Genomic DNA, 16,298 nt, shown 5'->3' with positions numbered 1-16,298 from the left:
CCCCATTTGTATTTCTGTTTTAGAATGTAAGGTCTGTGAAATAATTAGAAGAGATGGTTGGCTTCTCTTTATTTAGTACATTTGCATTCAGAAGGTGTCTGTTTCTCAGTGACAACCACACCTGCTCCTAATTCATCATCAATTTAGCATCCACCAACCATCCAACAGGTGGCAGACATGTCTATGGGCTACTAGTTCGTTCGTTCATTCATTCAGTTTCTATACCCACTTAAGAGACTGTCAGACAGCAGTTGGAGATGAGACGTGGCGAACAGACACATGAACAAGCAACAATGACACGTTTGCACACAGTGTTCAGCTCCATGTGAATAGACTGTGGAAATCCCCCACCCCACTGCTCCTAATAATGGTAAAATAAAATAATGAAACAAAAATAAATAAGCTTACACTGCGTGACCCGACTTGCAGAATGACGTCCCTGCAGGATCTACTGTCCTGTTTTCCATGTCCAGTATATAATTCATGTTTATAAGATCCTTTTGTCCTTTTCATCGTGATGCAGTGATGTCTGTCCAGCAGCACCTTAGGGGTGTGTGTCCTGTGATTTAATTTATTCTGCAATAGCATTGTAAGTCCCTTTTTGTTGTTTTGTATTTTCGCTCTGGGTCTCCACAGCAGAACCGAGGTGGATCTGCATGTTCATTTGGCACAGATCCGTCCTCCTGTGTTTTGGCTCTGATGGACATGTGACATCACATTTCTGAAGATTGTTAGCCATGCTAATTCTCTCCAGGAGCATTTACTGGAAAAAAGTCTGAAGGGTCTAAATGACATGGTGAGATGCTGAATAGCTTCGCTACTTCATGTCTGCAGCATATATATATTAATATGGTGCTGATAGTGTGTGTATATATGATAAAAAGAACCAACGGGAAATTGAGTTCTTCTAAAAATTGAGATCTAAGGTTCTAAAAACATCCTGGACTCACACACCATTCCAACTCATTATAGAAACTTTGTTTAATTTATTACCACCCTTGAAAAATGTCAGCTACTTATTTTATAAATAAAGGGAATAAAGGGAAAAGATGTTTCGAACACTCGGGCTCTCAGCACAGGATCTCCACAGGGCTGTGTCCTTTCCCCTCTGCTCTTCTTCCTCTACACTAACTGCTGCACCTCCAGCCACGACTCTGTAAAGCTCATCAAGTTTGCGGACGACACCGGCTGGTGACCTGGTGCAGCAGCAACAACTTGGAGCTCAACGCCCAGAAAACAGTGGAGATGATCGTGGACTTCAGGAAAGCCACAGCCCCCCCGTCCTCCCTCGCCCTCACCAACAGCCCCATCACCACTGTGGTCTGTCACCGCTTCCTCGGCACCACCATCACCCAGGACCTCAAGTGGGAGTCAACCATCAGCTCCCTCATCAAGAAGGCCCAGCAGAGGATGTACTTCCTGTGGCAGCTGAAGAAGGCCAAGCTGCCTGTCCAGCTGATGGTGCAGTTGTACACGGCCATCATCGAGTCCATCCTCTGCTCCTCCATCACGATGTGGTACGCCGGGGCCACAGCCAGGGACAGACACAGACTGCAGCGCATTGTGGCCTCTGCTGAGAAGGTGATCGGCTGTAGCCTTCCATCTCTCCACGACCTGCACGTCTCCAGGACTCTGGGCCGAGCAGGTCGGATCACAGCTGACCCTTCTCACCCTGCACACGGTCTATTCAAACCACTCCCCTCGGGCAGGAGGCTACGGTCCATCTGGACCAGAACCTCCCGCCATAAGAACAGTTTCTTCCCCTCTGCCGTTAGACTCATGAACACCTCATAACTCAGTCACCTTAAGCTTAACTCTGTCACTTTATCATTTTATCACGGGTCACTTTAGACAATGTACTTTGGTTTTTAATTGCACTCCTCCCACTGCACTGTTTTTCTGTTTCTCTGTTTTTCTGTTGCACACAGCCTTTCATATTTCTTTTTTTTTATCTTAGATTTTATCCACTACGACTCTTCACCGGTCGTAGTGGAAATGAGCGGTGACTCCTTCCCACGGACGTGAGTGAGAAGAAACTTTGTTTTTTTTCCGGCTTCATCACCTCGGGGCGGCATCTCCGATCAGCGGGTGTCCCGCAGCCCATCATCGATCGGCTAATATCTTAAAAGAAACACCATCTGGCGTGAGTGAGAAGGAACTTTGTTTTTCCGTCTTCAAACAAGCCCAGCGAACGCCCGAGGCGTCAGCGCAGTTCCACCGGCGCGGCTTTACCGAGGCCCGAGGCGTCAGCGCACATCCACCGGCGCGGCTCCACCTGAAGCCCGAGGCGTCAGCGCACATCCACCGGCGCGGCTCCACCTGAAGCCCGAGGCGTCAGCGCACATCCACCGGCGCGGCTTTACCGAGGCCCGAGGCGCCAGCGCGGAGTTATCTGACCATGGGTCCGAAGAAGGCACTGACGGCGGAGGAGGGAAACGATATCAAGAAGTCCCTGGACTTTTTGTCTGAGGAAATCTCTGTGGTTAAAATGCAGCAGAAATCCATTATGGAGCTGGTGGAAGAAGTGAAGGCTCTCCGGATCCAGAATGCCGAGAAAGACCGGCGTCTGGTGTACCTGGAGAACCGTGTTGCGGAGTTGGAACAGTACACAAGGATGAACGACGTTATTATTACAGGAATTCATATTAAACCTCGATCCTACGCACGGGCGGTGTCAGACAGCGGAGGGGAGGCCAGTGAGCAGGAGGCCAGCTCAGTGGAACAACAGGTGGCTGACTTCCTGCAATCTAAAGGTATTCAAATGGACTGTAATAACTTTGAAGCGTGCCACCCCCTGCCCAGGAGAGAGGATGGAGACAAGCGAGCAGTTATAATGAGGTTTGTCAACAGAAAACATAAAATGGCATTGTTAAAACAGGGACGGAAACTCAAAGGAACAAACGTATTCATCAATGAACATCTGACCAAAAGAAACGCAGACATCGCCAGGAAAGCTCGTTTCTTAAAAAAAGCAGGGAAAAATTCAACAGACATGGACATCCAACTGCAAAACATTTATCAAATTGAATGGAACACCAGAACAAGCAAAGGTTATGGTAATCAGGAACATCGAGGATCTGGACAAATATGACCAATAAGGTATGAGGACACAAACACATCACAACACCATGACACAGACCAGAGGAACCTATTCATCTACTACATCATCTACATCTGGAGACAAGAAGGATATAACTCAAAGGATTGCTGATCATGGAAAAGTAGAACTGAGAACATTTAAATACACAGACCACAATGTACTGGACTTGGAGCACGATATAGACCCGGACAATAATTTCTTCTCAAATATCAATGACAGTTGTTGCTATTATACAGATGAACAGTTTAATCGGATCATTAGAACGGATAACAAATTATCAATAATCCATTTCAACAGCAGAAGTCTATATGCAAACTTTAACAACATTAAAGAATATTTAAGTCAGTTTAAAAAAATATTTAACATAATTGCTATATCAGAAACATGGATCAATGAAGATAAAAGAATTGATTTTGAACTGGATGGATATGAATTTAATTGTGTAAACAGAAAGAATAAGAGTGGAGGAGGAGTGGCTGTGTATGTGGATAAGAACATGGATTATAAAATAGTAGACAATATGACAACTGTGATTGATAACTTATTAGAATGTATAACTATTGAAATATGTGAAGAAAAAAGCAAAAACGTATTAGTCAGCTGTATATATAGAGCACCAGGATCTAGTATTGAAACATTCACTGACTGTATGGGAAAAATGTTCTCAAAAACTAATCAAAAAACTGTGTTCATTTGTGGTGACTTAAATATTGATCTGCTCAATCCAAATAAGCATAAAATAACAGATGAATTTATCAGTATAATGTACAGTATGAGTTTATATCCAAAAATCACCAGGCCAAGCAGAATTACATCCCATAGTGCTACCTTAATTGATAATATATTCAGCAATGATATAGAGAATAACACTGTGAGTGGATTATTAATCAATGACATTATTGGTCATCTACCAGTTTTCATCGTTTATAATAGAAACCATTGGCGGAATCAGCCAGAGGAGAAAATAAAATACAGGCGAGTGCGGACAGAGGAAAACATGAACACACTAAAGAAGGATTTACAGGAGCAAAACTTGGAAAAGGTATACAGTGAAAGTGATGTTGATAGTGCATATGAAACTTTTTTACAAATAGTTACATCATTATATGATAAAAATTGTCCAATTAAACAAGACTACAGAAAACAAAAAATCCAAGCTCGACCATGGATGACGAAAGGGTTACGAAATGCATGTAATAAGAAAAATACACTGTATAGAGAATTCATAAAACTAAAGACTAAAGAGGCAGAAAATAGATATAAGAAATACAAAAATAGATTAACTAATATTATACGGGTATGTAGGAAGGAATATTATAGTAACATTATATAATAACAAAAACAATATTAAAGGAATATGGGATATATTAAATAGCATTATCAAAAATGGTAATAAAAAACAGAGTTACCCTCAGTATTTCATTGATAATAATGTCAAGAAGGAAAATAAGGATGAGGTAGTCAACGGTTTTAATAATTTTTTTGTAAATATTGGACCAAGCTTGGCAGAAAAAATTCCCGATTCCCAACCTGAGGATTGGGATAATAATCTCATAGAAAGAAATCCCTGTTCAATGTTCCTCACAGCAGTGGATGGAAATGAAATTATAGACATTGTGAATAATTGTAAATATAAAACATCTACCGATTTAAATGAAATTGATATGGTGGTGGTAAAACAGGTCATTGAATGGATTGTAGAACCATTAACATACATCTGTAACTTATCATTTCAAACCGGTAAATTTCCCAATCAAATGAAAATAGCTAAGGTTGTGCCGCTGTATAAGACTGGGGATAGACACCACTTCACAAATTATAGACCTGTTTCTTTGCTTCCACAATTTTCCAAATTATTAGAAAAGTTATTCAATAATAGATTAGACAAATTCATAAATAAACATAAATTACTTACTCATAGTCAATATGGATTCAGAGCACATAGTTCAACATCACTTGCATTAATAGAATCAGTTGAGGAGATTACAAACGCCATAGACCACAAATTACATTCAGTTGGAATATTTATAGACCTTAAAAAGGCTTTTGATACAATTAATCATGACATATTAATCAATAAACTTGAACAGTATGGGATTAGGGGGTTGGTGTTGCACTGGGTGAGAAGCTACTTAAGTAACAGAAAACAGTTTGTGAAGTTGGGGGAATATACATCATCATGCTTGGACAATGCTTGTGGTGTCCCACAGGGGTCAGTATTGGGTCCAAAACTGTTTCTAATTTATATAAATGATATTGTCAATGTTTCCAAAATATTAAAATTAGTATTATTTGCAGATGACACAAGCATTTTTTGTTCAGGGGGGGATTTGCAGGAGTTACTGAGGAGGATTAGTATAGAAATGGGGAAAATTGAAAATATGGTTTGACAGAAACAAATTATCATTAAACTTAAGTAAAACAAAATACATGTTATTTGGCTATTGTAATACAGACATACAGGTTCAGTTACAAGTCGAGGGGGTAGATATTGAAAGGGTACATGAAAATAAGTTTCTGGGGGTGATAATAGGTGATAAGATAAACTGGAAGACTCATATAAAACATATACAAAGTAAACTGTCAAGAAGCATTTCAGTTCTAAACAAAGCGAAACATATTCTGGACCACAACTCACTCCGCATTCTTTACTGCTCACTGGTTTTACCATATTTACAGTACTGTGCAGAGGTATGGGGTAATACTTATAAAGGTACAACACAATCACTATCAGTAATGCAGAAAAGAGCTATAAGAATTATTCATAATACTGGCTATAGAGATCATACAAATCCACTATTTTTACAATCCAAATTCTTAAAATTCACAGACTTGGTTCATTTTCAAACAGTACAAATTGTGTATAAAGCAATAAACAATTTACTTCCAGCAAATATTAAAAATATGTTTTTTAACAGATCAGGGGATTACAGTCTGAGGGGGAAATTTAATTTAAAGCATCAGTGGGCACGAACAACATTAAAAGGATTCTGTATTTCTGTCTGTGGGGTGAGGATGTGGAAGAGATTGGGAGTGGGGCTCAAGCAATGTCCAAGCATGAACCAGTTCAAACAGCGATACAAAAATATGTTTTTTTCTAGGTATAGGGAGGAGGAAGGGTAATGAGGGTTAGGGTGTTTTTGTTTTTTGCTTCGGCTTGTAAATATATAGTATTTTGTATGTAAGTAGGTATGTGTAGGTGTATATTTATGTTTGTGTATATATGTGTGTATGTATATGTGTATGTATATGTGTGTATGTATATGTGTGTATATATATATATATTGATATCGGTTTAGGTGTGTAGGAATCTATGTGTATATGTGGCAAAGGGTATTAGTGGTTGTGGGGAAGAAGGGGTAGGGATAAATAAGCTGATGCTTCACCCTACCCCTTTTCGGACATGTTGGGTACACAGTAGGAACTTTTTTGTTGTTGTCTTTACTGATCTATCTTGTAATTGTTGTTGTTGTATCAAATGTTCGAAATAAACAGTTTTCATTCATTCATTCATTCATTTATCTTATTTTGACACATATGTTATATTTTATCTTAGCATTTTATCTCTTCTTAATGTTGCACCATTGTACCGAAGCAAATTCCTAGTCTGTGGATCCTGTTCACTGGCAATGGCAATAAACTTCTTCTGATTCTGATTCTATAAACTCTACCCAATCTAGAGCCCATGGATCCCCACGAGCAACATGCTGGTTAATAGTAAATGTTCACCACATGGACATATTACTCTATTTCAAGAACCTTGACTACGGACTGCTGTGGAACATGATGACGAACAACCTGCTGCTTTTAAAAATATATATATATATATACACACACACACACACAGACTGTGGCGTGTGTGTGATGTGATCATAGTGGCACAGTGAGAATCTTCCACTTGAACGAGCTGAGAGCCTTGTTCCATTTTTGCCACATTGCTGAATAAATACTTACTGTGATTCAGTATCAGATGGCATCAGAGTATTTGCTTATAAAGCCAACAACCTGTGGTGATGCTCATGTTTGAGTTGGGTGGGGACAGAGAACATAAATGCCACAGAACTGGGATTTCACTGTGACAAATGTTTTGTAATTCTATTTTGCTTTGCTTATCATCCTCATCATCATCTTACACTTGCAGCATTGTGACTCAGTTTTTCCATTTGTTAATGTGGCTGTAACTGAGTCCACCCACTTCATCTAATAAATGTTTCCTCATTCGCCTGACCTTTCTCCTGTTTCCTTCCTCCTGGATGCAGGTTCAGTGGTTCCAACTCTCCCTTTGAATGTCTGTCATCATGGCTAAGCGTGAGACCGGCAGTACCAGCCCCGTGGTCAGGCAGATTGACAAGCAGTTCCTGGTCTGCAGCATCTGTTTGGATCGTTATCACAACCCAAAGGTCCTGCCCTGCCTGCACACCTTCTGCGAGAAGTAAGTCCTGGGAATCAGTTTTAGGCTAAAATACCCCATGACTGGTGCTCCAACCAGCCAGTGAGCACTTTAGCTGGATTTCATGATTGAGAAATTTGAAAATTACAGGTCACGTCTTAAAATCAGCCACTCTGTTAGTGTAAGTTCTGCATGACATAATGCACAAAGCACTCAGACCCTGACCACAAGAAACACCCAGCATTTTTTTGGCTATTGGCAGCAAGCACTTATTTCCATTCCTACTGTTCAGAGATGGCTGATATAATAGTTTAGATTACAATACTGTCTAAACAGTGGTGGTTCTGGCCTATTTCAGATATTGGGCTGCTTGTTTTCACAGAAGGTTCTGTTATGTTTGATGTTGTTCTCTAATTAAAATGGTATCTACTGAATTTTCTAGAAAATGATTCCACATTTTTATGAGAGGGTTGGGAAAATGCTCAGTCACATGGTGGTTAATGTTGTAAGGCGCAAATAGTCAGAGGCTCAGTCCCCCTCATCTGTCAAACATAGGTTCTTTACAGTTTTACAGAACCATCTGCCTCAACATGTCTTCAAAATATCGACTGTTTCCATCCAATATTTGAACACCTACCATAAGATCCAAGGCTAAGCATTTTGCCAAAATGTCCCCCATCTGTGTGCAGGCAAACACAATTTCTCCCACAGAAAGGTCTGGATTTCACCCAAACATGAAGAATTATTTTTTTTTTTTATGGTCAGGCACTTTGCATTAGAGTGTGATGGTGGTCACTCTAGATTTATTTCAATGTTGGGTCATAGGAAGTATCTACTATCATGTAAACACATACCATTAAAAAATATCTCATTGATTACCCTGACAGAGGTCACTGAAGGTCACATAGAAATTGACCAAAATGTGAAATTTTATGTGCTTATAATGTTTGGCTGGCTGCTCTTCTAATTGCCCTTCAGTCTTCAAGCAATCCTCTTCAGTATTCAGTTGTGGAAGAACAAATTTTGAATTTAATTTAATTTTTAATTTTTTTGTTAAGACATATTTTTTTGTGTGGGTGCGCTGGTGTTTTTCAAAAGCCAAGTGGGCAGCCCAATACCCCTCAGCACTGACATTCATGTCTCTGGGTCCTTAATCTTTGAGAGTGAGAGGCACCTGGAAGAGCTTATAAAATCATGCGGTTGCTGGGAAGAGGTGTTTAGAAATGCTGATATCTTTGCAGTAGAATGAAGGTTAAAGATTTGATTGTCCTGGTGCTTCCTGTCTCACTGTGTGGCTGTGAGACTTTGATATGAACTGCAAACTGAAGGTGAAGGCCTTTCTTGTTTTGTCTCTTCAGAGGATCCTTGAATACAACCCCATAATGACATGAAGTCAAACAAGTAGTTACTTAGAGAGTCTCTGAAGAGTATAACTTCATTTTCAATTTATTTAATTCACATGGCGCCCAATCACAACAAAGCTGCCTCAAGGCACTTCACACAAGTAAGGTCTAACCTTACCAACCCCTAGAGCAAGCACACAGGTGAGAGTGGTAAGAAAAAACGCCCTCTGATGATATTGAGGAAGAAATCTCAAGCAGACCAGACTCAGAGAGGTCACCCACTGCTTAGGCCATTCTAACAGTTACAAGTTGAAGAAACAGAAAACAGGAAATCAAAACATGACATAATAACAGAAGAATATGTATTTGATGAGAATTCCACGCAGGCGGTTATGCCACAGGCAGGGGTCATCCAGCAGTCCTCATGCTGTCAGTGGGCTTGTTCCCATGGCAATGTCTATTCCAAACGCAAACTGCAGTGTGCTGCTGCATTAGCTTCCGACGTGGTATCTCACAGTCAGTCCGGCACCCTGTGCTCAGTAGCCGTCCCAAAGTCTGTACCTCGGACAGAGAGAAAAAGAGCTGAATCAGTCTCCTGGAAAAACTACACCTAAGGTATAATTCATCAGCAGTAAATCGACAGGAAAACAAAGAATACTAAGGTGATTGTCGGCAGCTAGCCCTATGCTTCACTAACAGACCCAGAATTTAGCTAAAGTTGAGGCAGAGACGTAGTTCCATTACTAACTAGAAGCACTCAGAGAGTGCAAACCTCCGCCAAGGCCATGGGGTCACTGACGCCATAACATCTACACGCCGTGGAATCATTGAACCTAAAAAAGTCTAACAATGATGTTTGCTCAGTAGTTAAAAAAGTTTCATCAGCTGTGACTGGATAGCATGTATCCTTAGTGCTTGGCATCACAGTTTATTACAACTTGCACCTTTCCCAGAAGCTACTGTCATCTGAGCACTGATATTGATATTGCATGTGCTTATAGACAAAAACAAATAAGAGACAAAATTAAATTTATTATTCAACTAAACTGCAGATATATGATTTTTTTTTAACATTTATGAAACACTTCTCTAAACAAGGCCATAGGATCACTGGCCCTAAAGAGATTCCCTCCTTAGCACAGTGATCTATTCAACAATTCAGTGTTACAACCAAAACTATGATACATACACTTTTCTTTCCTTTATATTTGACATCCTTGACCATGAAAACATACCACTAGAACTTGGAATCATGTTTATGTCTTTATTAGTTCAAACGTTATTGTATAAAAATGATTTTTCAGTAATGGCTGTTTTCTTCTGGATCTAGCTCCATAACATTTGAAGCTACATCAAATCTGATGACACCTTACTGAATCAGTACAGATTCAGCTACAATTTGGTGTTAGTTGTGCATCTCTAGCTTCATTTGTCACCTCACACTGACACATTTGCTATTTTCCCTATATTTTTGCATATTCTGGATCACCAGATCCGGAATCCGGATCCGATCACCAAACTTTGTTTGATAGAACATTTGACTGTGTTACACCCTAATTTTTTTCAAGCCTTTCTGCCTTGTTTTTGTGGGGTTAGATACTAGAATGTCAAAATTCCCCCTATCCCGCAATGGTGAAGAATCCTTTAAAAAATTCCTCGATCCGGATCACCACTAAAATTTAATCACTTGTTCCTCTTGTCATTTCTAACCACTCCACAAAATTTCATCAAAATCCGTTCAAAACCTTTTGAGTTATCCTGCTGACAAACAGACAAACAAACAAACAAACGCGATTAAAAACATAACCTCCTTGGTGGAGGTAATAAATTTAAGAAATGTTACAATTTGAAAACAAATGCACCTGAATGTGATGACAGCTGCAACTGCTTAATGCTAACTTTTAACATTGAAAATGCCATAGACATGCTAACGCGTTAGCATTGGGATCCGGATCGTGCTCCGGATCACCACTAAAATTTAATCACTTGTTCCTCTTGTCATTTCCAACCACTCCACAAAATTTCATTAAAATTTGTCCAAACCTTTTGAGTTATCCTGCTGACAGACAGACGCGACCAAAAACATAACTTCCTTGGCGGAGGTAATAAAATGAATTTAAAAGGATAGGAAGCATAGTTCCACACTATGCTAGTATGCTAGCCATACAAAAGGGAAAATAAATGCATTTTAAGTCTGGATTTCAATGTCTCTACAGAATCTGATTGTTTTATCTCCATGGAGAGATCATTCCACAGAACAGGAACATAAGAGAAAGCTCTGTGGCCCACAGACATTTTATTCACCCTAGGGACATAGAGCCCAGGCAGGTACACAGGGTTTAATTAGGTCAGTTAAGTAGGGAGGGGCTAGTCTGTGAATAATTTTATAGGTTAGTAACAGAACCTTAATTCCAACCTCACAGAGACAGGAAGTCAGTAAAGAGACGCCAAAATGGGTGTAATGTGGTCGACCTTTCTGCTTCCTGTCAAGAGTTTGGCAGCAGCATTTTGAACCAGTTGGAGACCCCTAATGCTGGACTGTGGTAAACCAGAAAATAGGACATTGTAGTAGTCCAATCTAGAAGAAACAAATTCATTAATCAGGGTCTCAGCATCAGACATAGACAGGATAGGACGAGTCTTCACTATATTTCACAGGTGGAAGAAAGAAGCCCTCGTAATATCTCTAATGTGTAGGTCAAAGGACAACGTAGGATCAAAAATCACTCCACGGTTCCTCACTTTGTCAGAGATGTATGACAAACGAGCTTAGGCTAAGCGTTAGCTGGTCAAATTGATGCCGATGTGTCACTGGACCAAGAATTATAATTTCAGTCTTGTCTGAGTTTAAAGTAAGAAATTGCTGGACATCCAGCTTTTCACTGATGCAAGGCAATCCTCTCAGGATTTTATGTGAATGCGATTACCAGTAGTTATCGGCATGTATAATTGAGTATCATCAGCATAGCAATGAAAGGTTTGATTTGATTTGTTTATTTAGCACAAAAATGATAAAAAAAAATAAAAACAATAAAAGAGAAAAAAGATACAATATAAATGATGTGCAAGGGAGTGGTGGAAGCCAAAAAGGCTTATCGAAAACCCATTCCCGAACAAAAGCAAACAAAGCACAGCAGTATACAACAGTATTACACCAATTTATCCAGAATAATATAAACACGTCATTGTAAATACTCCTGCAGGATCATTGCTTTTAGTCCACTTTTATATCTATATAAAGTGATGGATGGATTTACAAGATGAACCATATCATTCCAAGATTTGACACCATGATATCTGTTGTGATGCTGATAACAAGTCACTCTATGCAAAGGTAAATGCAAATGTGCGGCCTGCCTGGTCGGATAATTATGAATATAATGGTTATGTACAAAATAATATTTGATGAAGAAAGGCCACTTGATATCATAAAGAGCTCTGAAAACAAAAGTACAAGTCAGGAATATATTTATATGGAAGATATTTAAGAGCTGCAATTTAAAAAAAAAAAAATGGAGGTGCACTTGGAGTACAAGGTTTCGAACGAGTAGCTATTCAAACAAATTTTTTCTGTAGAAGGTAATTCCAAAATGCCGCAATATGTGCCCAAGGTTTCTATATAAAGGGAGAAAAGCAGGGGGCCTAAGACGGACCCCTGTGGAACCCCATATTTCATGTCACTAAGGTTAGAGGTAGTGTTGTTGTACAGACACATTTGAGAGGGACTGGTCAGGTATGATGTCAACCATGCAAGGACATTCCCAGTAATCCCAAAATGATTCTCCTGCCTATTGAGTAGAATATGATGATCCACGGTATCAAACGCAGCACTAAGATCTAAGAGCAGCAGAGCTGAAGTGGTGTCTGAATCAATTGCAAGCAGAAGATCATTTGCCACTTTGGTCAGAACTGTCTCAGTGGAATGACATGTTCTAAATGCAGACTGCAGTGGCTCAAAGAGATTATTCTCAGTAAGATAGTCCACAAGCTGCTGTGAAACCACTTTGCCAGAATTTTAGAGCAAAATGATAGATTTGATATCTGCCGATAGTTTTTTCAATACACTAGGGTCAAGATTAAATTTCTTAAGTAATGGTTTAATTGCTGCAGATTTGAAACATTTTGGAATAGATCCTGAGGTTAATGACAGATTAATATTTTCCAGAGAGTTTCTTCCCAAGAGTGGGCCACAGGTCCTTAAACAGTTTTGTTGGTATAGGATCAAATAAACACATTGTGCTTTTAGCAGATGTTACGAATTTGGTCAGTACGCCTAGTGAGATGCTATCAAATTTGGTTATTCGAGGTAATGTATCAGCGATGGCACCCGCCTCGATAACAGGGTGTGGTGGTTGGATTAAGCCATGCTGGCATATGTTTAACCTAATGCCGTCTATTTTCTTCTCAACGTAATCTAAGAAATCTTGGGCTGTAAAAGGAGTCACTTGCATTGTGAGGGAACATCAGCTACAACATTTTTGATATGTGGTGTACTTTGCTGGGTGCGATCTAGCACACAGGTGTCTATGTGTTGAGGACTTCAGTGGTTGGAGAAGGTCAAAAGTTCACCCATGTTTCAACTGCCTGCAGCAGACAAATGGTTACTTTGAAGAGGTGAGGATGGACTGGTTGTCTGACCCAAGGTGGTTCCGCAGCATCATCACATGCTTCCAGACCTGAATTGAAAACTAAGAAATAATAATAAAGATCTGCCTTGATGATGAAAATGATGACTAGTTGCATTCTTAAAGGTTACTGTTGGTTAACAGATGTGTTTTAATTTAAGTGCAGTGGCACAGTCATTCTTCACTGTGAAATCAGAATGACTGTTTGGGCCACTACACCCAGGTGTTCATACCTTTGATGATCCAAAGATACGCTACTGTTTTTGTGATGCACTGATATAGGCTCTTGAATGAGCCGGCAAACACTCCTGTCCAATCCTACTGTGGATGGTTTATTTTGCAGTTCTCATAACTTGCATCATGTTACTTATGGAGGCTGTTTTAGCACGTTCACTTTCACCTGCTGTATTCTGATTTGAGAGACTCTGCATGTTGGAGGGCCACATAGAAAGAAAGTTATTGTTAAAGGAGCACCATTGCCCTCACTCTGAGTGACTCCACATATAGCCTACAGGCCAAACAGGTTTTCAGTTCCCAATGCATTTGCGTGTGTGGAATTGAAAGCTATGATATGGATTTTGGACTTTACTCACTTTATTTAAACACATTGTTATTTTGAACACAAGTGTGTAGTGGTCATCCCAGGGTGGTAGAAATGGCCACGTAGGGGTCAAAGAAGGATCAAGGAATGAAGGGCATTATTAAATGTTGACTAGTGTCAACATTTAATAATCCAAGTCATGTTGAAAAGTATATACCACATTGTTTGTCTGATCATAAAGATTCCAGAAAGGTATATTTTGGACCTTTGCTGACTGAATGTTATGGATTAAAACCAACAAAAATAGTGACAAATGTCAATTTTAGTTTGCATAGGAGTCAAAAAAATGAAGTTGCTCCATTGCTGGTAACAAGTGATGCAAATATGATTTTAAAAAGGAATACTCTGCACCGTCTGTTGTGTTACAGTAGGGATGTAACGATACACAAAAATCACAGTTCGATACATACCTCAGTTTTGAGGTCACGGTTCAGTTCATTTTCGGTGCAGTATGGCAACAAAATCAAAACCTAAATTTGCTTGTTGTTTAAACCAACAATTTATTGTAACATTATACAAACAGGAAATAAAAGTAATTGCAAAGTGCTGCCTGGTATTAAGTTAAATAAAATGTTCTCAAACAACAAATATATCAATTGATGCTGTCAGTTGATTTTCTGAAAGCTGCGCTCCTCATGAGGTGTGAATACACACACACACACACACACACACACACACACACACACACACACACACACACACAGTGTAAATATATGCTCTTACCTGTGCATTTTAGCGAAGAAAAGATGCTCTGCGGCACTTTGCGCCTTCAGATCAGTTAGTGGAGCGCCACCAGTTCTCTGTCTTGGCGCAACAAGTCAAAAAGTCACAGCGCCTCAATAACGTCTCATTTCCCACAGCTTCCATGTGATCCTGGCTGCACATGTGATAAAATCTCAAGAAAAAGTTCTAAAATTATTCATTTCTCCGTGTGGAGCAGGGACACCATGCACGCGCGCTGGATGACGTGCGCATCAATATTTACATGCACTTCAGGGGAAAAAAGCATTTATGGTACGTATTTAATTAAAAGTTAAGAAATCTTTCTGTGTAAATATCTCATGTTACAATGTGGAGACCCACGGCTTATAAACGAGCGTGGCTTATTTATGTACAATTTCTTTTCTCTTTTTAAAATGAGTGGGTGCGGCTAATATTCAAGTGCGCTCTCTAGTCCAGAAATTATGGTAAACACATGCAACGCAAAATCACCTGTGCACAGCCCCGTACCGAACCGAACGTCCTGTACTGATACGGTTCAATACAAATACATGTACGTTACACCCTTATGTTACAGGGTAACAAATATCAGAGAATCTAGTGGACGTTGATGGACTGTAAGTGTTGTGGTACAGATTTGGTCACAGTTGGCTTCAGGCTCATGCACTAATCATGTCCTTAAACAAGTCTAACATTTCCTTTTTGTGGATTTTGTTCTGAATGGCCATGCTCCACCTTCATGCCTTTTTTGTTCTGTCCCCATGCAGATGCTTACAGAACTACATCCCTCCTCAGTCTCTGACACTGTCGTGCCCAGTGTGTCGACAGACCTCTATCTTACCAGAAAAGGGTGTGGCTGCCCTGCAGAACAACTTCTTCATCACAAACCTGATGGAGGTGTTACAGCGTGACCCGGAGTGTACTCAACCTGAGGCCTGCAATGTTCTTGAGTCGGCGAGCGCAGCCACAGCGTGCCAGCCCCTCTCCTGCCCTAACCACGAAGGCAAGGTAAGCTCCAGCTACAGGTCTGACAACACTGTCCACTGAGAATGCTGATCTGATGGACAAGAAAAATGTGTTTAACCCTCTGGGGCCAGCGTCGTCGTATACGACAGCTGAGACCAAGCTTTACTAAATTATAAATAACTTTTTAAGGATACGAGATAGAAACTTACTTTTTTTGCTGAAAAGTTAACTCTGCGGACTTTCAAGCCAGCCATCGGCCATCTTTGTACTCCTCATAGAAGCTGTGTGATGACATGCGCAATGCGAGTGTCCAATCGGAATTGGTTCACCGTCACATGGTTTTCCAAAATCCAATCATAGGGCAGATTTACCTCATGTGATACACCAAAGATCGTTTTTAGCAGTGATGTGTTACTAGTTGGCCTGTTTGAATAGCCTCCTGGCTGCTGGCTCCAATGTGCCCTGCGCCATTATGCACAGCGATCAGTGAAAGTGAGCAGACGCAGCAGATAGAGATCCTCTGATGACAATCTCACAGCTCAAACAAAGAGTG

At 40.1% G+C, this 16,298-nt stretch overlaps 1 protein-coding gene across 2 annotated transcripts in view; it reads left to right on the top strand.

The window, feature by feature from the left end:
* The window catches only part of LOC117508615 (tripartite motif-containing protein 3-like), a 49,793-nt gene that overhangs the window by 8,112 nt on the left and 25,383 nt on the right, over positions 1-16,298 (top strand). The window contains exons 2-4 of one of the 2 annotated variants that reach the window (XM_034168414.1): positions 7,164-7,174; positions 7,360-7,532; positions 15,547-15,787. In XM_034168414.1, the coding sequence (XP_034024305.1) occupies positions 7,387-7,532; positions 15,547-15,787 (387 nt within the window). In that variant the 5' untranslated portion in view covers positions 7,164-7,174; positions 7,360-7,386. Of the gene's footprint in view, positions 1-7,162; positions 7,176-7,359; positions 7,533-15,546; positions 15,788-16,298 lie in introns of those variants that run through there. The other variant, XM_034168412.1, reaches the window with a different exon arrangement.

The sequence above is a fragment of the Thalassophryne amazonica genome, chromosome 4 (assembly GCF_902500255.1).
Source record: "Thalassophryne amazonica chromosome 4, fThaAma1.1, whole genome shotgun sequence".
NCBI lineage: Eukaryota > Metazoa > Chordata > Actinopteri > Batrachoidiformes > Batrachoididae > Thalassophryne > Thalassophryne amazonica.
Note: the sequence above shows the minus strand (reverse complement) of the source record. Positions and strands in the feature narration are given on the sequence as shown.